Here is a 23,260-nt window from a genome sequence, read left to right on the forward strand (position 1 = left end):
GATTTCCCCCGCGTCTACTCAATCCTGTTTTTTGAGGACTGAGTAGACGCGGGGAAAATCGCACGAAGCTGCGGGGCAAAATGCGGCCACACAGCAGCTTGTGTGAAATTGACATGTACCATCGGGGCAAAAGGGAGGAGTGAGCGCGGAGCAGCGCTTGTGGGAAATCACCCCTTGTTTGTTGGAGAACTGGTGCCGTTCTGTCTCTCTGTTAATCTGTTCCCCCCTATTCAGCTTGTGTCTTTATAAACAGATATTTCAAAAAGTAAAATGACCCTGCACTGCTATCCCCGAAACTTCCCATCATTCAGGGAAGGAGGGAGTTTCGCTCAGAACAATAACCGAACATTTTGAAAGCAAGCCTGGGAGATGTTTGAATTAGCTGAGATCATTACTTGGATTCCTCATGGTTTAAAAAGAAGGAAAAGTTTCAACATGTGTTTGTGATCAAAAAGTTGTTGCTGCTGTTTTGTCATCAAGTCACAGCCAATTTATGGCGACCCTGTAGGGTTTTCAAGGCAGGAGATGTTCAGCTCTAAGCTGAGTTAGTGTGAGCTAGCTCACAGTTTTTTAGCCTCCGGCTCACACGTTTTTGCCTTAGCTCAGGAAGGAGGGCTCTAGAGCAAACTGATTTGTGCAGCAGTCAAATCGCTCGCTTACAACTCTAATGTCAGCGGCTCACAAAGTAGAATTTTTGCTCACAAGACTCCACAGCTTAGAGGGAACACCCTGCTTAGCTTCTGAAATCTGACAAGATCAGGTTAGCCTGGGCTATCCAGGTCAGGACACTCAAACAGTACAAGGTCCTGAAAATTCAAAGAAGAAAAAATTATTTTTAAAACAACTATATGGATTTTAAGGGAGTGGCATAGTGATAAAAGGAAGTTTGTACAGAGATCTGCTGCAATCTGTAATTCCATAAAATTTATTTGTGATCAAAATGTTTGTATCCTGCCTTACTAGTCTTTAAAGGTATCTAAGAGCAGGGGGGAAACAATAAAATGCAGTATCCCCAATTGCAAATAAATAACCTCAAATCAATTAGTGTAAAATTTTTCTATTGAAACCAGTCTGACCTGTCTCCCCATTTAGCTGGAAATCTAAACTCGCCAAAACGAGAAAAACTTAAATTTTGAGCTTCCTTTGAGAAGGGTGTTCAGAACCTTATTTGGGAATTCGCAGCCTTTAAATTCAAATCTTGCTGACAGCTCAGAACCAACTGGTAGTTCTGATACTGTCCATCTACTATGTGGTTGAAGGTTTAGTATCATTTCAAGATGCTTGTGAGAAATACAACCTCAAGAAGAAAATGTCAGTGGAAACCAATGATATTCTTATTGGCTGGGACAAAGCAATAAAGAGTGATTATAGACTCTGCCTTTGGATCTCTAAGGCAGTTTCATTTTTAATATCTTGGCAGTGTGTGGGCTACTGTGTGGAAGAGAGAGGGAAGACAATGACGGTTTTGCATGTTTTATTGGCAGCCGGTTGATTAAAAGGTCACTGTTCAAGGTTCCCCGTGTGTAGGTTATATCCCTACCAGATTAATTCAATTTCATGTATTTATTTTTAATTTGAACGTTTGTGTCAAGTCTTATTGGCCTCTCAAAAGTGACTAACGGCCAGGAAACATGCAAGGAAATGCAATATTGCAAAAATAAATAAATAAATAAAACCAAATCAACCAATATGCAATTTGCTGTAGAGTCCAGTCTCTCCGTTTAGACAGAGGTGTAAGCTTGCCGAAACAAGAAAGCCATTGCTTTGAATTTCCTTTGGGAAGTGGCATTCCTTTGAGAAGGAGGTGAAGCAGTTCAAGGAGAAGACATGGCGTGGCTTGGCTCCTCCAGGAAATCTCTACTGTCGGAAAGGATTTCTGTTAGTGGAATGAGACTTCCTTGCTTCCCCCCCCCCATCCTACTGTGGCTTCAGGGGATCCCCCCAAATGCTGGTCCTAAGGCAGAGGGGGCTCCCAGGAGAAGCATGAGAGTCAGAGGTGGGGTTAACAGTCGCCAGCTCAGGCTTGGAGTTCTCCCACAATTACAACTGACTCGAGAGAGAGAGAGAGAGAGAAGAGAAGATTGGATTTATACCCTGCCCTTCACTCAGAGTCTCAGAGCGTCTTACAAACTCCTTTGCCTTCCCCTCCCCACAACAGACACCCTGTGAGGTAGGTGGGGCTGAGAGAGCTCTTTCCAGAACTGCCCTTTCAAGGACAGCTCTTGTCAGAACTATGGCTTGCCCAAGGTCATCCAGCAGCTGCAAGTGGAGGAGTGGAGAATCGAACCCGGTTCTCCCAGATTAGCGTCTGCACACTTAACCACTACACCAAACTGCCTGGAGACCAGAAACTTTGCTGGAGACCAGTTCCCCAGGAGAAAATGGCAGCTTCGAAAATGCCACCACATTGCTGCTGAACTCCCCTCTCCCAACTGTGAATTTCCCAGGCTCCACTCCCAAATTTCCGGGAATGTCCCAATCCAGAGGTGGCAATCCTAGTTGGAGGTCTTTGCCAGGAAGGGGGAATCCGTGCGTATCATCCCTCCCTTCTGTCCATGGAAATGCCTTATGGGATCCAAGTGTAGCCCTTCTCAGTTGTTAGAGGTTTGGTGCTCAAACTGCACTTAAGGGGCAGCTCTAGTGCGAAATCAGTCAAGGATCACGCTACCCACAATCCTGTGACTTTGTGCAGTCGTCATTTTGTGTGACTAGGGCAATGTGTGTGGTCTCCCCCCCCCAGCTTCATTACGAGAGTATACATACTCTCAGCACAGCTTGATTTCTGTGCCAAAATGGTCAAATATGCACACTACTCTATTCAGACAAAATGGTGACCTCACTATTAGGAGGATCATGGGTAACACAATCTCCCCTCACTTGCAGTTTGAGCAACAACATTCTAGTGACCGAAAAGGACTTCTTCTGAAGCTTCCCTTTAGTGGGTTAAATGTAAAAAAAATAAATTTTGCCTTGGAAGCACAGAAGCTTTACCCAGGTCCCTTCCACATTGGGGGTGGGGGGGAGCGCAGGCAAAGTGCGGCTTTTGAAAGCCGCACCAAAATAGACACACGGCGGTGGGATCATACAGATCCCGTGAGCCGCCGCGCAGTTGCTCCCCAGCACGATCAGATGCTGGGGAGACCAGGGAGAAAGCGACGAGACGGAGACGGAGGCTGCCGAACTGCACATGTGTGAGCATGCGCAGTTCGGCCAGGGGTCTTGGATGCGCCGGCAGAAGGACGCGGCGGTGATCCCACGGCCGCGCTTGATGCGGCCCTGCTGGTAAGTCCACCTCTGTTGGTGGTTTATTTTAGATGCGGCTTTTCGGCCTGAAGGGCCGGATCTGGGACGGGTGCGCCACGTTTCCCAGATGTCGCGGTGGGATCGTGCCCGTTTGCTCCGCCCCCGATCCGTCCCTCTCCCGGCCCAAAACCTTTCGCGTGACCGAGGCCCCAGTATCCCTGATTCTCCATGTTTCCTGGTTATGAGGAAAATGCTGTTCAAACAAATCACAAAGATGATCTGACTCCCGTGGTAACAAGAGAAAGCACTTTACTTACAAAAATAGAAGCACATCTTGCATGACATGCTCATGTAGGTACATTTAACTTACTGTGAACAGATTAACTTCAAAAAGGTTAGCTTGCTGCAGCTCCAAGCCCACGTAAGAGAGAGAAGAAGAGAGCTCCTACAGGGTTCTCTGTAAGCTGAGTTAGTGTGAGCTAGCTCAGTTTTTTAGCCCCCGGCTCACACCTTTCTGTCTCAGCTCAGGAAGGATGGCTCCAGAGCAAACTGATTTATGCAGTCGCCAAATCGCTCACTCACAACTTTAATGCCAGTAGCTCAATAATAATAATAATAATCCCTACCAGATCGTCTTGCGTGCCGAGTTACAGTATCCGACACCCTTTAGGTTTCCAGACCTTTATGTTATACCCTTTGGGTTGCCATGGCAGCCCCTAATGTGAATAATGGAGGACATAGGATGTGTTGCTTACCGGGAGGCCAGGTTATGTTGAATCAGCAGGCTAGGGACAGGAGATGGGAAAGGACGAGGGCAGGCGAAGCGTGAGGGAATGTGAAATAACCCGAGTGTCGGAGAGGGGGGAGCAGAGGTGCTGTCAGCAGCCCCGTTGCTGGGCCACGGAAAATCCCTGCGGCCACATGTGCTCACTGACCTGAACCGTTTTTCGTGAGGAATATTCATCTTTCTCTCACACATGAAAGCCTTTGGAGAGAGCTGGTTGGAAAGGAGGGATAAAAATATGGGGAAGACTAGGAGGGATCTGAGTAAAGACTCTGGAAACAACAGCGGTGGTCATGGGGAGAATAAAAGGAGGGAGAAGAGGTTTTGAGAAGGAAAAGAGCGCGTCTTGTTGGAGAGGAAATGGAGGGAAGAAGTTGTGTTTGTGAGAACAACGGAAATGGATTGGTGTAGTGTGTTGAAGAAGAGGGTGAAGAGCTCCTGTCAGAAAGCACGAAGTGAAAGGGTACATGTGCTGCACTGTCATTTGTGAAGACTCAACTTTATTGTAAAAGCTAATGTTGCCAACCTCCATGTGGGGCCTGGAATCACCCCACAACTGATCTCCGGACTACAGAGATCAATTCCCTTGGAGAAAATGGCAGCTTTGGGGGGGGGGTTGTCTATGGCATTATAACCTGCTCGCGTCTAAAAGGTAAAGGTAAAGGTTCCCTTGCTCGAAAGCCAGTCGAATCCGACTCTAGGGTTGCGGTGCTCATCTCTGTATCGAAGCCGAAGAGGCAGCGCTGTCCGAAGACGTTTCCGTGGTCATGTGGCGGGCATGACTAAACACCAAGGCGCACGGAACGCTGTTCCCTTGCCACCGAAGCGCTCCCTATTTATCTACTTGCAATTTCTTGCTTTCGAACTGCTAGGTTGGCAGGAGCTGGAACTAGAGATGGGAGCTCACTCCATCATGCGGCACCCGGGTCTCGAACTGCTGAACTACTGACCTTCCACAACCTGCAGTTCAGCGTCTTAACCACTTGAGCCACCGCAGCTCCCTCTCAAAAGCCTGCCATCCCCCGATCTCCAGGAATTACCCAACCCGTAGCTGCCAATCCTAGTAAAAGCTCATGTATCTTTTCAGTAGCTGAGTATATCAAGGACTCCTTCCGTTGTATTCACGGTGGGGAAAATTGGCGTGCACTATTCACAGCCAGCTGTGTGGTACAACTAGTGGCAACTGCTTGTGCTTTTTGCCATTTATATTCTGGCTTTTTTCCTATTTAGAAAGTAATAAGAGTTTGAATTGGCTCTTGGTGGATGTTCTGGGTCCAGGGGTCATTTCCTGCAGGAGCGCACAGGAGCGGAGCTCCGGCAGTAAAGAGCCCATGGGGCGGGCACATGCAACAAGCCCCACCCCCTGCTCCCAGCAGCCCTCAGTCAGAGCAAGAAGGAGCTAGGTAAGCTGCAGACCCCCCCCCCAGTCCAAAACAGTCCAGGGGGCGCCTTTAAGGCCATGTTTTATTCAGGTACAAGCTCTCCCTCCTCTGCGAGGACTGATCTGCTTGTTTCTCCCCCCCCCCAATAGCTAGCAATCCAAAACAGTCCAGTGGAGCCTGAACGGTGGGTGTTGCCTTCTGACACACTTCCGGTGATGTCAGGGGGTGTGGCATATGCAAATAAGTTATGCTAATGAGCTATGCTAATGAGCTCCTGCATCTCTTTTTCTACAAAATGACCCCTGTACTGGGTCCTTTGGTATCATAAATGAGGGGATGGGTATATTGATATAATCCTGCCAACTCTTTGACTTTGGAAACATGGAAGAGACTGGAACTCTTTTACCCCTAGTCGGCATCGGCAAGGTAATCTCTTCCCTCTCTGAACACCATACTTATTCATTTTTTGGGTGGGTCTAGGAGACCCAGGTTCTTCAAATCCTCACTCTGCCACAAAATTTGCCTGGTGACTTGGGACTGGAACTCTGTCTCAGCCTAAGGCTCTTGAGCGGACACAGAGGAGGAGAGGAGAAGGATGTGTGTTGCTGTTTCTGGACAAAGAATGGGATAGAAAATGTGCTAAACAAAACACCTCTTTCGCCAGCTGTAACCACATCCGCATATTCTGGCTCCAGGAAAGACGGCAAAATGGGCTTGATTATACCCAAGGAATATTGGACAAAGAACCTCAATTCAGACCTCTTCTGAAGTTCCAAGCAGCTGGTTTCTCCCAAGAAACAAGTTGACTTGTGTTTACTGTCCCTTGGGCAGAATGCCAGACGATTAGTCAAAGTGGATGTCTGTTGTGCCTCTCTTCCTCAAGTGCTCTATGCTGGTGCCCTTCAGCTGAGAGCCGTTCCAAGCTGAGTTGTGTACCATGGTTCGCCAGCATGGCATCTCTTTCAGGGCACAGGGCCTGCATTTGCCCACATGGTTGCATTACATCTGGTCTGTTTAATGCTGAAACTCCCAATTTCTGCTTGGTTTGGAATTAGCACCACAGCAGATTCCCACGGCTGTCTGTTTAATTACACTTATTTATTTGCTTCATTTATACCTCACCAGCATGGTATAGAACAAAGTTGGAGTCCAGGGGCACCTTTAAGATAAACTTTTATTCAAGGTCTAAGCTTTTGTGTGCACGCACACTTCCAGGGAGCACTCACTGGAGAAGACCCTGATGCTGGGAAAGATTGAAGGTCAAAGAAGACGGGGACGGCAAAGGATGAGATGTTTAGACAGTGTCATAGATGCAACAAACATGAAGTTGAGCAAACTTCAGAGGACGGCGGAAGACCGAAAGACCTGGCGTGATCTGGTCCATGGGGTCACGAAGAGTCGGACTCGACTGTGCGACTGAACAACAACAACACTACTTCAGATACATTGAAATGGAAGTTATCAGTCCATACATATGGGTAGAGGGTGAGCAGCAAATTAGCATACGACATAATGAAGATGTTGAACAGATGCAAGGACCAAACAAGAAATAGCAAGCTGGGGGTGGACATAGTGAAGGAAATAAATGTATCGAAATTGCAGATTGATGTGTAAATGTACCCTTCTTAATTGTGAAATACTGAGAGCAATTAACTGGGATCCTGTTGGTATGGGTCTCAATTACTCTCAGCATTCCCCCCGGAATTAAATCCAAACAAATGGTGACCAAACAAAGCTTGTTATCCCTGTCTGGCCCTTGCATCTATATGTTGTATGATTATTTGCTGCACACCCTCTACCTATATGTATGGACTGATAACTTCCATTTCACTGAATCTGAAGATCTGTGTGGGCACACGAAAGCGTATACCTTAAATCAAACTTTGGTGGACTCTATGGTATTATACCCCACTAAGCTGCTCCTGTGCCCCGAACACCACTCCCCCCCCCCGGCACAGTACTCAGGTCTCCAGGAATTTCCCAGCCTGGAGTTGGCACCAGTGTTCCCTCTAATCTGAGTTAGTGTGAGCTAGCTCACAGTTTTTTAGCCTCTGGCTCACAGATTTTTTCCTCAGCTCAGGAAGGATGGCTCCAGAGCACACTGATTTAATGCAGCAGCCAAATTGCTCGCTCAGAACTTTAATGCCAGTAGCTCACAAAGTAGAATTTTTGCTCACAAGACTCCACAGCTTAGAGGGAACATTGGAACTTGGCACCCCTAGGCATCCTGCTTAACCAAGGTTAGTGCTAGTGGTGAATGGCCAATTTCTGATGCTAATATTGCACTTCCTTCTTCTGTCCCATTCTAAGCCAATTTAATTCATACGCGGGCAGGTATCTTCTGCATACTGCTTGGAGAAACAAGTTCCAGTTAGGGTAGCTTTGGAAATTTCTAGGGATTGGGGGTGGAGCCTACGGAGGGTGGAGTTTGGGAAGGGGAGGGGAATCTCAGTGGGGCATAGTACCATAGAGTCTACCCTCTGAAGCAGCCATTTTCCCCAGTTGGAGGCTGGCCGTAGATTCTGCCCTCCAAAGCAGCCCCTGTCTCCCAGGGTCTTGGTCGTCTGGAGAGGAGTTGTGATTCCAGGAGATTGCCATGCCCCACCTAGAGGTTGGCAACTTTAAGCCGCATGCATATACCTCCTTGGTTTGCGTAAACTGACAAGCTCCCCCTCCTTCCCCTCCTTCGCCTTGAGTCTAGAGATGCCCATTCCCATAGGGAAGAAGTGGATCCGGAGTTTCACACTCCCTCTTCAGGACAGTTCCATAACTTGAAGGTGCCACTGACCAGCGTTTGCTGCTTCTGAGTCTCCGGTGGCAGCTGTGCCAGGATTGCCTTTCCCCGGCAGGAGCTGCCTCTGTCCCTTGATTGACTGTGTGAACAATCTCTCGGTAAACTGTAGCCTCTCTGCTTGGCGCTGCCCAAAGATGCAGGGCCTTCTCGGTGTTGGCACTCCCCCATGAAGTTAGTTGCATGGGCTGGGTTCTACTGTGACAAAGCACTCACAAGTAGGGTTACCAGCTCTGGGTTGGGAAATACCTGGAGATTTGGGGGGTAGAGCTAAGGAGGGTGGGGTTTTGGGGGGCGGCCTTAGCGGCGTATAATGTCACACAGTCCACCTTCCGAAGTGGCCCTTTTCTCCAGGGGAACTGATCACTGTTTCCTGGAGGTCTGTTGTAATCCCAGGAGATCTCCAGCCACCACCTGGAGGTTGGCAGCCCTACCCACAAGCTGTCCCGTTCCCAAAGGATCTTCCACCCTGCCAAATAATTAAGTCTTTTTGTGTTGTTCTACAAGGCTGGAGTTTTAACTAGATTGCTTCCATTGATTTGTTTGTTTGTTTTTGCTGGGTTTTATTATTATTCTTTTAGGAAAGCTGTTAGGAATCGCTGCTTTTGTGGTAGGTTGTTTTTAAAAAAATGGAAATTTCCCTTGAGAGCTTTTTGCTATAAAGAAGTATCAACATTTAAGTAATGCAAAAGTGGATATTTCGCTGTGGGTTTCTGCTCCCAAAACCACGGCATGAGTCAAGAAATTTGAGCACCAGACCAAATGTTTGGCTTTCTTGCTCATCTATGCTTGTGCATGCACTCACGCAGAACTTGCAGCTGGCCCAGAGGTTTAGAAAACAACACATGGCTGGACCAGCCCCCCCCCCCCCGTCATTTTGGGCCAAATTGTAGTGGTCTGCCCTACAACATGGTGCACACGTTATTTTTACTGTGATGTTTCTTGGGCCCACACAGTATTACGGAATTGCCACAACCTATTTCTTCTGCTGCATGTGCACAGTGATACATTTTTGAAAGAATGTTCACAGCAGCAGCCCTTTACAATGGATGAAAGAACACGAATGGTGTGACATATTTTTCAACTACACATATTATAGGGTTGCCAAGTCCCCCCGGGGGGGCGGGGAAACACCCACCCGAGAGGCCCATTCCCCGCCAGCAAGGATTGGCCCGCCGGGGGGGACCCCACCCCCAAAGCGCGTGACATGCCTGGTGTGTGTGACGTGCCTGGAGGTGATGCAATCGCATCAGGCACGTTGCGGGGGGACGCTCTATCATCTGAGCTATACCAAGTTTCCCCGAAAATAAGACACTGTCTTATATTTATTTTTTCTCAAGAAGACACACTAGGGTTTATACCACAAATGCATAGAAATCCTGCTAGGGATTATTTTTGGGGTAGGTCTCATTTTGGGGGAAACTCTTCTTCCTCCTCCTCCTCCTCTTTCTTCTTCCTTTTCTTTCTTCCTTCTTCCTTCCTGTTCTTCCCACATTTCCAAAAAACAAAATTGGCATAGTATTTTAACCGGGAGGGGTACCAGATTGTGGTCCTGCCCCAACGTGCACGATGTGATTGCTTCACTTCCGGGTGACGTGATCGCGGTGCGTGCACTTCGTGCGCGTGCCAGGGGACACCCAAGGACGCCCGGGAGTCCCCCCGCTATTAAGAAATTTGGACTTGGCAACCCTAACACATAACTAGTGTAACCTGCTCATTTACACCAATCCACACAACATCCCTTACTGTTTAGTGGGGTCCTTATTGTTAAGACAGAATAGGGATTTATTTAAAGCTTCGCTAAGCAAAATAATATTTTTTTAAGTTCATTGCTTCAGCTAACCATTTGAAAATTATGATTCAGCTCCCCTTCTGGATGGAATAAGTAAGATTAAATTTGGGAGGCGGAGGCATTTCTGTACTGCATTTCTCTAAGAAGCGACTTAATGGCAGATATCATGTCACGGTAAATTACGGCTGCTAGGATTTTGTCTACCTTATGACTGCAGAATATTTTATTGAACATGTAAGGAATTTATGTTACAAAGATCATTAAACTCACCTGAAGGAAATCAAATATATTAGAAGGTTGCTGGATACTGAAGATGGCAGGAACTGAGATGGTGGCTTAGCAGTTTGGTTTATTATTATTATTATTATTATTATTATTATTATTATTATTATTATTATTATTATTATTGAATTATTTTGAAAGCAGTCAGAAGGTGTTTGGAATGATATGGAATGCATAAGATTGCTTTGTGACATATATGATGGGATTAGACTTCAGTGACACACACTTGTCTGAAAATTTGAACTGCTACTACTACTCAGGTGCAGTTTCCATCACATGTTCAGCTGAACATGCACTGAACATAACACGAGAATTACTCAATGCACCTATGCAAAAATATCAGGTGTATAATGTTCACAATTGTATGTGTGTTTACTATAGCTTGTGAACAGAGCTATAACCTGTGATTTGGGGTTTCGTAAAAACTAGGGTGTCTTTTCCCATTCTGGAGATGTAGTGAACTGTCAGCAGATACCTTCCAGTATTCCACAGATGGAAGCATACCCTTGTATGGTGCACCTCAGTTGTCGTACAAAGGCTCGACTGCATCAACTCTCGGTCTCACCCTTGTCACTCATCGCTGAAAGGCTGTTCTCCACCGACTGTACATTGTATTTGCTGACTTGGTGGTAGCTTGGCTTCCAATGGAGTATGTGTTATTAATGGGGAATTTCACATTACCCAGTTTCACCCGGTTTCAAGCCGGTAATGAGCCGTTTTGAAGTGAACCAGTATAGGGCTGCCATTTCACACATGGCTTTCCCCTTCGGGTAAAGAGCTGGATCTGAAGCGGTTTGCCATTTCAGACTGCACCGCTTTTTCCCGCTTTCCCCCCGCCGTTTTTTGCCCGTGTGGGCAATCTCCGGCTTTTTTTTTAACATTCACTTTAGAGCGCTATAGCACTACAGCAGTATAACAAAACACCCCATGCATTCCAATGGGACTGATATAATGCTATTCCGTTATAGCGCTATAAAGCAAACGTAAAAAAAAAAAGCCGGAGATCGCCCGCGCGGGCGAAAAACGGTGGGGAAAAGTGCATTGGAACCGGGAGAGGAAACTGAGGAGTACTTGGAAGCGGTTGACAGGTAAAACGCTTCAGCCCCGTTTCCTAAACGGGACAGAAGCGATTGTGCATGAAATGACAAATATATTCCGGAAGGGAACTGGTTCTCAAACGGTTCTGTCTGAAATGACAGACGAGAAACCGTTTGGGAACCGTTCCTCTTCCGGAATATATTGCCTGTCTGAAATTCCTTAATGTGAATGTAAGATTCTTTGAAAACTCAGGAAAGTTCCCACAGTGAAACTGTCTCTGCCTATAGAATACTGGTAACGCAAACTCTTGCCACAATGTCTACTGGTGGGGGCTGGGTGAAAAGCAGTTTCCTGGTGTTTTCTCTTCATGTTATGTACCTGGCAAGCGATGCCATCATCTGCACCCACTCCAGGTTCTGCTATCCACTTATCCACTTAGCCTGCATGTTCCTGCAGGTGCTACCCCAGCATCAACATCACCATCTCATGGTGCCCTCAGGTAAAGGTACCCTTTTCACCTCCAGCAGAACGGGAGGGGTACCAGAAAATATGGTCTCTCTCTCCTGAACAAGGACAACTGGGATGTGTGTTTATCATAGTGTATCTTTTGACTCGGTCATGTGATTTGTAAAGCAACTGTCCCTTTAAAATAAGGACTGTTGAGCGCAAACCTTCCCTGCCTCGGAGTGAGCTGTTTCACTGTCGTTTATGCCTTGCCTGGTTTGCCATCAGCCATTGCCCATTGACATTCTCAGCCGCTTATTAAAAAAAAAGCCTGAAAAGGTGCAACCGGATACCGACTTTAAACTGTAGCCAGACTCGCACGGCTCTGCAAACATAGTAAGAGATAACCTCACACTTATCTGCGGTGTGTGGGCTGGCTGCGCTGATAAGACAGCAGTATGTTCTTGTTCCAGTGAATGGAAGTGGTGCGATCTTCTGCTGGCGACGGTTTGGAACACGAGGCTGGAAGGAGAGCATCAATTCCTAGTTATGCGGCGTGTACCTAATTACAGTAAAGGGACCATGTAGCATAGACTAGGCAATGACTGCACCGCGTTCTAAGAAGGTCGGTTTGGCTGCCCAAGAAACGTTGGACCAAATCCTTGCCATATTGGGGCAGCGGTGGGAAAATGCACATGATTTGATTTAAGGCCAGTTACTAGATTAGACAGATCAATATGGCTGAGCTCAGTAGGACAGTGATAGGGGACACTGGGGTTAATGGTAGTATTGATGGGCTGGAGAAGGGAATCAATGTGCATAAGCACGATTCTCGGAATTCTACCCCTTCTTAGCATCAAAGAAAACAGAACCCAGGGTTGGGTTATGCAAATGAAGAGGCGGGGCTATGTAGTCAGGGACTGGGTTGGGTTCTCATCCGGAAACAGGCAAATGGATTGCAATCTGGGATGTGGCTGAAAGTACATGCTCGGTACCTGTGGGTTAGGATCCTCAGGGGAGTACCAGAGGTTGTCTGGGTTGCGAGCCCCTATGGAGTTTGCCATTTAGCTTTTGCTGACCTTTTTAGGGCATTTGTAGACACAGAGTGTGAGCAAGGCATGCCCTCCTCTTTGTCTCTGCACAGAGGAGCTGTCGAGAGGAGCAGTGAGATGGCTCCGGTTCTCCAGACTCTAACCTGGAGAACTGGGTTTGAGTCCCCCTTCCTCCACGTGCAGCCAGCTGGGTGACCTTGGGTGTGTGTCGTGGGGAAAGGTAGGGAAGGTGATTGCAAGCCACCCCGAGACTCCTCCAGGTATATATGGTAAAGGTAAAGGTTCCCTTGCTCGAAAGCCAGTCGAATCCGACTCTAGGGTTGCGGTGCTCATCTCCGTTTCCAAGCCAAAGAGCCAGCGCTGTCCGAAGATGTTTCCGTAGTCATGTGGCCGGCATGACTGAACACCAAGGCGCATGGAACGCTGTTACCTTCCCACCGAAGTGGTACCTATTTATCTACTTGCAATTTCTTGCTCTTGAACTGCTAGGTTGGCAGGAGCTGGAACTAGAGACGGGAGCTCACTCCATCATGCGGCACACTCGGGTCTTGAACTGCTGAACTACCGACCTTCCACAGCCTGCAGTTCACTGTCTTAACCACTTGAGCCACCGCAGCTCCAGGTATATAAAAGTGGGATATAAAACCAATTCTTCTTCGTCTTCATCTCCTCCCCCCCCCTCATATTCTACTCCTCTGGGACTGCACCTACCCATTGGTGGGTATTGTGCTGTCGTTGTGCTATAGCGATCATTCACAACTTGTTTTTTTCTCTGTGGATAAGACAACCAGGAGATGAACAATTGCGACAGTGCAGTGACAGCACCATACGCAGCACTGTGGAGGCAGCCTTGGAGAACTCGAGGAAGAGGCTGAAGTCAAGTCAGCGCCCTGAGATATGGCAGCACTATAAATTGCTTCAGCCCGAGGTATGAGACGGGCTGTCTTGTGCCATATGCCATATAAAAATGCTAGGGCATTATGCTCCTGCTTTTTAAACACCAAGCCTTTTATAGCTAGTAGCTCTCTAAGTGCCTGGATCTGGATGGCCCACACAGGCCTGATGATCTCTTTGGCTCTTGGAAGCTCAGCAGGGTCAGCCCCGGTTTGTACTCGGAGGGGAGCCCATCAAAGAAATCCAAGGTCGTGATGCAGAAGTCGGCAATAGCCAACCATGTCTGGACCGCTCTTGCCTTAAAAACCCTCCGGGGTCACCAGAAGCCAGCTGCCACTTAGTGGCACTTTCCACCGCCAGCTCTCTAGCCTGGGCAGAGCATTGGAAGATATACCAGCTCATCATTTCCTTGCAGTGGCTTTTTAAATATTCCCCGTCAGAGGGACAGCCTAGTCAGCTGTGGGCTGTGTGTATTTGTTAGCCTGTGAAATATGCATGCTATATATAAAAAAAAATTACCTGGCTCACCGGAGAGAAACCATCTGGGGAGAAGCTTTCTTCCTTAGAACACAGGCTGCCAAAGCGTGTTTTTCTGTTTCCCCCCCTCTCTTCCCATCTTACCTCCTCTTCTTTCCCAAAATCTCCTCTCCCTGTTTCAAAACAGCTTTTGCGTGTTTGCCCTTGATGAGAATCGGCCAGAGAAATGCCTTCATTCTAAGAAGGCCAATTTGCTTGGTCGGCTACCCTGGAAATCTTGTGGAGCATCTTTCAAAACGACCTGCAGATTGAATAGCCATGGGGTAGGTCGTGTCCTTTAGGCAGAGGGAATGCATTGAGCTGCTCTCCGAGGACAATGCTGCTCCTGCCCCATTGGTGGTGGAAAGAGCTATCAACCCATAGGGTTTTCAAGGCAAGAGACATTCAGAGGTGGTTTGGCCATTGCCTGCCTCTGTGATGCAACCCTGGCCTTCCTTGGTGGTCTCCCATCCAAGTACTAACCAGGGCCGACCCTGCTGAGCTTCCAAGATCTGACAAGATCAAGTTAACTTGGGCCATCCAGGTCAGGTCTCCTGCCTTATTGGAGATGTACAATTTCAGAAAATTTTGAAACCGGGGGAGGGGGGGGATGCTTTGAATTTTTACTGATATTTTGCCTTTCTTGTTGAAACTCAAGCTGGATTGTGCAGTGTAGGTCAAATGCAGAGCCAGTTTGGTGCAGGGGTTAAGTGCGCGGACTCTAACCTGGGAGAGCCGGGTTTAATTCCCCACTCCTCCACTCGCAGCTGCTGGATGACCTTGGGCAAGCCGTAGTTCTGGCACGGCTGTTCTTGAAAAAGTACAGTTTCTGTCAGAGCTCTCTCAGCCCCACCTACCTCACAGGCAGTGTTCCCTCTAAGCTGAGTTAGTGTGAGCTAGCTCACAAGTTTTTAGCCTCTGGCTCACACATTTTTGTCTTAGCTCAGGAACGATGGCTCCAGAGCAAACTAATTTATGCAGCAGCCAAATCTCCTGCTCACAACGTTAATGCCAGAAGCTCACAGAGTAGAATTTTTGCTCACAGAGCTCCATAGCTTAGAGAGAACATTGCTCACAGGGTGTCTGTTGTGGGGAGGGGAAGGGAAAGGAGTTTGTAAGCCACTCTGAGACTCCCTTGGGTAGTGAAGGGCGGGGTATAAATCCAATCTCTTCTTCCTCCTCCTTAACAGGACGGGACGTCCCATAAGCAGTGCAATAGGATTTGTATTGCAGAAATCAGAAAACAGAGCTGAAACAAAGCGTAACCAATTAACATGACGTGTTCAATGATGCAGAAGTTACACAGTAGCATGGTGCTCACAGTAACAGACTGGATGTACTCTACACACTAGTTTAGCCCATAGTCCCTGTCCCTTTACCCAAGCTTCTTACGGAAACTTTTCATTATTGTAAAGCCTGATTACCTGAGTTAAAAAAGCCCTCTTGAATAATTCAGTTTTGCATCGCTTGTGGAAAGCGAGGAGAGTGGGGAGCCCTCCTGACCTCCTCTGGCTGGCTGTCCCGCAAGGTGGGGGCCACTACCAAGAATGCCTGTGTATGAGCAGTTGTTGATTTCCCCCATTTGCAGAGTGGCACCCGCAGGAGGCCCCACTCCAATGGGCAGAACCGTCCTGGCGGTGCATCGGGAGAGAGGCGGTCCTGCAAATTTGAGGGACCAAGGCCGGGAAGGGCTTTGTATGTGAGCTCAGTAACAGATGGGTAGAAATCTGGAAATTGTGGGGGAAACTGCAATATATAGAATGTATATTTTCATGTACAGCCAGTTTGGTGTAGTGGTTAAGAGCGGTAGACTCTAATCTGGAGAACGGGCTTTGATTCCCTACTCCTCCACATGAAGCCAGCTGGGTGACCTTGGGCCAGTCACAGTTCTCTCAGAGCTCTCTCAGCCCTGCCTACCTCACGAGGTGCCTGTTGTGGAGAGAGGAAAGTAAGGCAATTGTATGCTGCTCCGAGACTCCTTTGGGTAGTGAAGAATGGAGTATAAAAACCAACTTTTCCTCCTCCTCCACCTCCTTCATTTTAGGAACATAAAATACACTGGCTTGCATCCCACCATTCCACTCAGCCAAGTCTGAAACCTGTTTTTCCATTGTAAAGAGGCTCCTTAGGTTGGAAAGTATTAAACTTGGCTAAGCTGAGTTGTCAGATGCAAGCAGAGTTGCCAGCTGGCCTGGAGAAAAATGCCCTGTACTTTTAATAGAGCTTTAATGTGTGGAAATAGACAGGTGAAGCTTTTCATGGCACCTTGTAAATAGCATCCAATGAAACCTCTATTAAAGGGACAGGACATTTTTCTCTCCAGGCCTGGTGGCAGTCATAGATAGGATCCATTAGCTGCTAACACGCAAACTCGTACTGTCTGGTATATTTATGAAATGTAGGCCTCCAGCCTAACAGATCATAATATTTAGGGTCTATCAGTAAAATCTGGATATTGCATTTCATTAAACTTTAGAACATCATTAATGTGTCATTATCCCACACAGTGCCATAGTAACAGTGGACCAGTTCGCTGCATGAAATCCATATCGGGTCATCAAGTGATAAAGAACGTCCCCTTCAAAATGCTAGCGTCGCGTTTCTTTTTCTAATCAGAATCTGCTTGTGAAAGATCAATAGCTTCCAATTTTGGACTGTCATTTTGATCTCTGTGGATTCAGAGAACTGTAGACTTGCAAGGATTGAACCAAGCTCCTCTATCTTTTTTGGTGTCAGCTGTTGTTTTTTTAAAAAAATTACTATTATTATTTGGTATGTACGATTCCAAACAGAGACCAGTTTCTTGTTGCAGAAGGTGGAGGAATTGGACACAGAAGAGGGGACTGGAGAACTGTACCTATCTGCAGTGTATGGGAACCGGAATTACCTAATGCCGTTGATTCCGTTAAATAATTACTAGGACCCATTTTGAGGGTGTGTGCAGAAATGTATTCTTTTCTTTGGAGGTTGGAAATCAGCAAAACCTTCTCAGTTTTAAAGGTTTTTCCCCCCTCTCTGGGCAGAGAACAGGGTGGGAGGGGGGACGTCAGTTCAGTTGCTTTCTAGACTTACCTCAGCCCACCTTCATACGAATGCTAATCGGTCTAGACAATGGGATGGTCAAGTTCCGCCCCCCCCCCTCCAGCAGGGAACAGAGACTTGGAGAAATTAAGACTAGAAAAGACTTCAGGAAGAAATTTCTGGAGATGTCAGGAAAAGCTTCCTTAACCTGGCCTGACTGGGTCAGTGGGAGGGAAAAGGGAGAAGATAAAACTCCTGAAAGCAAGGAGGAAGGTCTCTTTAAGTGTCACCAGAGCAGACAGAACTCTTAACTGAGGTCTGGAGGAGGTGGCCATTACTGTGTGCTGGCCTAGACAGCTGGAGGAAGCTGCAAGGTAATGGTAACTCTGTAGAGATCTGTAACTTTCTGAGCTAAGGAGCCTGCCCTATATTTTAACATCTGATAGGCAATATTCCCTCTAAGCTGTGGAGTCTTGTGAGCAAAAACTCTACTTTGTGAGCTACTGGCATTAAAGTTGTGAGCAAGTGATTTGCTACTGCATAAATTAGTTTGCTCTGGAGCCATCCTTCCTGAGCAAAGACAAAAATGTGTGAGCCTGAGGCTTAAAAAACTGTGAGCTAGCTCACAGTAACTCAAGCTTAGAGGGAACCATGCTGATAGGTCATGTACAGAGAGAGGGACAGAGGATTTGCATTTTACCCATTTCTTTTTGAATCCCTTGCTCAGTTTAGTGCTGTTCTAAAAGTATGCTTGTGAACATTTTGTTTTTAATAAATACTTAATAACTGGTAGTGTTCTCTGTACCACACAGACCTCCACCGTTCGGGACACACTATTTTAAAAGGAGTGCCGGGGGAAGGCAGTCAGTTGGCAAGTGGCTATTTCTCCAGGGGTGCACAAGGCAGTAAGTGGTCCCCATGGTGACCAGGCACTGGGCAGTGGGAGACACAGAGGCAAAGTCTCAGAACTTGAAAGGGAAGCTGGGAGTCCTGACCCTCTCAGCGGGCAATTCCTTACAAAGGTCAGGTGGTGGCAGTGGCTACCTGAGAGAGAGAGAAAAGCTTCTCCAGGTGTTGGGAAAACCTTGGAGGGCAGGGTGGACCGGGGCCTGCAGTCCTGAGTAGGCCTGTTCTGCTACAGGGGGTAAAGACAGAGCTGCTAAAATAATACGTTCTTTAAAAGAACGTATTTTGTAAGAGGTGTCCTCTGGTTTTACCTCTCTCCAAATTTTTCTGTTGTTTCTTTGGAAAAATTCAGGGGTGGTGGGAAACCCCCCCCCATTTTACTGGGCCTACACTTCTCTGACCCTGACTCGGATAACCCAGGCTAGCCCAATCTCGTCACATCTTGGAAGCTAAGCAGGGTCGGCCCTGGTTAGCACTTCGACGGGAGGAAACCCCCCCCCCCAAGGAAAATCGGGGTTGCTACACAGAGGGCAGGCAATGGCCAACCACCTCTGCTCACCATGCACCGTGAAAACACTACAGAGTTGCCATAAATCAGCTGTGACTTGTTGGCACTTTTGTCTGCTCATGTCAATAGCGCAGGCTATGCCAACCCCCCTCCCACTTCTTGGGCTCATTCAGGCATACAGTGATATGTATGCCTGTGTAAAACTGTAAGGTGTGAATGCAGCAGGCCCATATATTAATAAACCATAGTATTCACAGTGTTCAGAATGCTCCATGTACATCCTTACACAGATTCTGTAAAGTAGGCCAGTGTTATTACACCCATATTGCCGAGGGGGTGGCTGCTGTGAATAGCTTGCAAACGAATCTGTCCGAGGAGGCAAACCTTGAATCGCAGCTCCCTTTCCCCTACACTATAACATGTGAAGCGTTGATCTTAGCTCCTGCCACGCTTGGCTCCCCTCAGTTAAAACCTCTATCAACAGATTGTGGGTGGGCAGGCCCACCAGTCTTTCGCCCTATGGAAAAAGACAGATATTAGCAGAATTATTGATTGTGTTCGTAAAAGTAAAGTCATGACCAAACAAGATCTCGAAAGAAAATATAAAATAAATATTTATTGGTTCGGATATTTTCAGTTTAGACGCTTTATGGAAAATTCCGCATTTCAGTCTTCGATACAAAAACCTCTCAAGGACTTTGAACAGCTATTATTTAAACCTTATCAAAAACGCGGGCTAATACCCAAAATTTATAAAATTCTATTGATAGGTCGAAAATTAGAGGTGTTAACTTATCAAAAAGCTTGGGCAACGGATTTAAACTGTGTGATGACAGAAGATCAGTGGGAGGACCTATGGCAGGCCCATAATTCGATGTCCAAGTCATTATATGCTCTAGAGGCTAACTTAAAAGTTACATTGAGATGGTATATGACTCCCGTCAAACTAGCGCATAGAATCCCAGGTTTAACCCCTTTTTGTTGGAAAAAATGCGGGGAATGTGCTACATATATACATAATTGGTGGTCTTGTAAACTAATTCAAGGATTTTGGACTCAGATAGTACAATGTATATGCAAAGTAACCAACTACAACTTACCTTTAGATCCTATGATTGTTCTCTTAGGTCTTTGGCCCGAAAATGGTCTGTCTATAAAAAGGAGAAAATTAATAGGAATGTTGCTTACTGCGGCAAAAATTCTTATAGCCAGATCTTGGAAAGAAAAAGCAATTCCTACGGTAGCACAATGGGTTCATAAAATCTGCGATTTGTTTATGTTAGATTTTTTTTCTGTTTATAAGGATTCTAACCACAATGAACAACTTTTTCGCAATCCATTAAGTATTTGGTTTCCTTTAGTAGAAAAGATAGATTTAGAATGTTTTTAATGGGAGGCTATTAAAGCTACTAAATATAAGCTCCTCCTATTTTGTTGAGGCTACAAAAGGATTTTGTTAATGGTTAATGGTTAATGGTTGTCAGTTTACCAAAATTGCTTATATATTTAAATAGTTTTGTAAATGATATGGTTGTTGCGCCCCTTTTTCTCCCATTGTCATATATATTATGTCATTGCTGCTGCTATTTTAAAGTGTAACATTATATAATTAAATAAAAATCTAAATAAAAAACAAACAGATTTTGGGTGAAACGACACAGTTGCTTACAGTGGTTTTTGCCAGGTCGTAGGCCTGGAAAGTGTGTTAGGCGGTACCATGCTGAAAAAAGATGTGTGTTTTGTCTCCAGGATGAAATCTGTGATACGCAGGGCTATTTTTGGGCAGGAACACACAGGAACGGAGTTCCGGCTGGCTCCCAAGTTGGCCACGCCCAGCAGGAACTCATTAGCACAATAGGCCACACCCAACAGCAGAAACTCATTAGGATTGGCTACATTAGGGGTGTGTGGCCTAACATGCAAAGGAGTTCCTGCTACAAAAAAAGGCCCTGGGTTTTGACAACAAACAAGGTAAACAGAATAACAAGCAAAAGGTGGGTGTGGCTGGATAACCACACTTCTGGTAAGATGTGGGTGCAGCCTAACATGCTAATGAGCCTAATGTGCTAATGAGCTGTGCTGTCAGGGGTGTGGCCCAATATGCTGGGTGAGTGGCTGTTCACAAGCCCTGGTGATAGGTGTTTCTCAGACGCAAGGCTTCGTATGATGAGCCTAATTGTACATGTGAATCGTTCCCAGGTTGTGAGGTGTCTGTACACGCTGGGTGGCGTTGTACAACCAAGAATCCCAAAGTCTTTTGCATGTGTTCCAGTAGACACATATACACAAATCACGTGAAAAAACAAACAAACGGATTTACAATAAACGGTTCCCACCACTTAGATTTCATATTTGTTAGCAAGTAGCCTTGGAGGCTGACCTGACCTGCATGGCTCAGGTTAGCCTGATCTCCTCAGACCTTGGAAGCTAAGCAGGGTCAGCCCTGGTTAGTAATTGGATGGGAGACCTCCAAGGAAGTCCAGGGTTGCTTAGTTGCTACACGGAGCCCAGCAGTGGCAAACCACTTCTCTTCACCTCTTGCCTTGAAAACTCTAGAGAGTCGCCATACTAGGAACATAAGATAAGCCAATGTTGGATCAGGCCAATGACTCATCCAGTCCAACACTCTGTCACACAGTGGCCAAAAATACCAGGTGCCATCAGGAGGTCCACCAGTGGGGCCAGGACACATCCCTCACAGGGCTTTGTGCTCTCATGACCAACATCTACTGGTAATCCCCAGCCCGAAGGATGTACCCCTGGCTTCAACCAGAGCCAGATCTTTCTCAGCTCTGGCGCCGGCCTGGTGGAACAACTCTCCTAGTGGAGATCCATGCCCTGCGTGATTGAATGCAGTTCTGCAGGGCCTGTGAAATGGAGATGTTCCGCCAAGCCTATGGTTGAGGCGGCAGCAACTTATCTATAATGGCCTCCCGTGCTCTGCCAGCTCTATTTCATCATGGCTGACTCTCTCACCCACCCCACCCATTTGCTCAGTACCGTTCCATCTACAGCTACCTGCAATCAGCATCTCTCAGCACTTTTATTCTGTAGCAGACGCCATCAGATGTTTTGGCAGTGTCTTAGAAATGATGGGTTTTGGTTAATTAGCACAATTTTATGGATTGTAAGGTTGTCTTATTAATCATGGTGTATGTTCTAATGTTCCCTCTAAGCTGTGGAGTCTTGTGAGCAAAAATTTGTCTTTGTGAGCTACTGGCATTAAAGTTGTGAGCGAGCGATTTGGCTGCTGCATAAATTAGTTTGCTGTGGAGCCCTCCTTCCTGAGCTAAGACAAAAATGTGTGAGCTGGAGGCTAAAAAACTGTGAGCTAGCTCACACTAACTCAGCTTAGAGGGAACACTGGTTGTAACCCACCCTGAGCCGGCTTGCGGGGGAGGGAGGGCTAAAAATGGAACAAATAAACAAACAAACAAGTCGACTGTGACTTGACAGCCCTTTCTACCACCAGGATTTGAGGCTGGAGGCAATAATCCCCACCTCTCCCCCTTGCTGGAGATAATGTGGGGAATGGGGGTGGAGGAAATGTATTACGTATGAGCTGCAATTGTACAGAAAGTTACTTCAAGGTCACCCCAATTTGCCTTTTATTGTTCTTCTTTTTTTTAACAGAGATTCTTTTGGACACGACGGGGGAGACGTCCGAGATTGGCTGGACTGCGCATCCTCCTGACGGGGTGGGTGTTCCCTGTCGGTCTACGCCGCTTGCGTGTCATGCGCTTCTGCAGAAAGCGAGGCTCTTGAGGGCTGAGAATGCGGAAGCTTTGCCGGTGGCAGGCAAACCAAAGCTGGCGGGATTTGCAAATCCCCCAGGGTCATATCTCGCTGCCCTGCCTTTATCTCTCCTTAGCAAATTAATTGCTTCCCGCCCTCGAAACCCCTAGAGGGAAACTTGATAAGATAAGCATTGATAAACAAGGGCTTGTATCCAGCAGAGGACTTCCACAATGGTGTGTGTGTGTGTGTGTGTGTGTGTGTGTGTGTGTGTGTGTGTGTTGCTGATTCCCCTTCCCTAGAGTTGCCAGCTCTGGATCAGGAAATTCATCGAGATTTGTGGGTGGAGCCTGGGTAGTCTGGGGTTTGGGGAGGGGAAAGACCTCAGCAGGGTACAATGTCGTAGAGTCCATGCTTCAAAGCAGCCACGCTCTCCAAAAGAACAGACCTGTATAGTCTGGAGGTCACTTGTAATCTTGTGAAATAATGTAGCCTTGGATAAATTAGATTGTTGGGTCCAGTACAAGCCCGGCATATAGTTGTTTATTTTTTATTTGTTTTATTTAAGTGGTGTTTTCCCCCCCTTCCACTGCATTTTACTGTATTCGTTCATTATAACTGTTCGGCACTCTTCAGGGAGAAAAAGTCAGCCAGTGTGTTGCAGTGGTTAGAGTGTTGGACTAGGATCTGGGAGACCCAGGTTCGAATCCCCACTCTGCTATGAAAATTCGCTGGGCCAGTCACCCACTCTCAGCCGTGAAAAATTCGCTGGGCCAGTCACCCACTCTCAGCCATGAAAATTCGCTGGGCCAGTCACCCACTCTCAGCCATGAAAATTCGCTGGGCCAGTCACCCACTCTCAGCCATGAAAA

General features: G+C 46.9%; 1 protein-coding gene across 1 annotated transcript in view; it reads left to right on the forward strand.

Annotated features, from left to right (window-relative positions):
• Positions 1-23,260, forward strand: part of LOC107122073 (ephrin type-B receptor 5-like) — a gene marked incomplete at its 3' end in the record, with an annotated part of 150,343 nt that overhangs the window by 692 nt on the left and 126,391 nt on the right. The window contains exon 2 of the mRNA XM_015425100.1: positions 22,287-22,351. Within this exon, the coding sequence (XP_015280586.1) occupies positions 22,287-22,351 (65 nt within the window). The remainder of the gene's footprint in view (positions 1-22,286; positions 22,352-23,260) is intronic.

Source organism: Gekko japonicus, unplaced genomic scaffold (assembly GCF_001447785.1).
Source record: "Gekko japonicus isolate JY-2015 unplaced genomic scaffold, Gekko_japonicus_V1.1 scaffold3304, whole genome shotgun sequence".
Lineage (NCBI taxonomy): Eukaryota > Metazoa > Chordata > Lepidosauria > Squamata > Gekkonidae > Gekko > Gekko japonicus.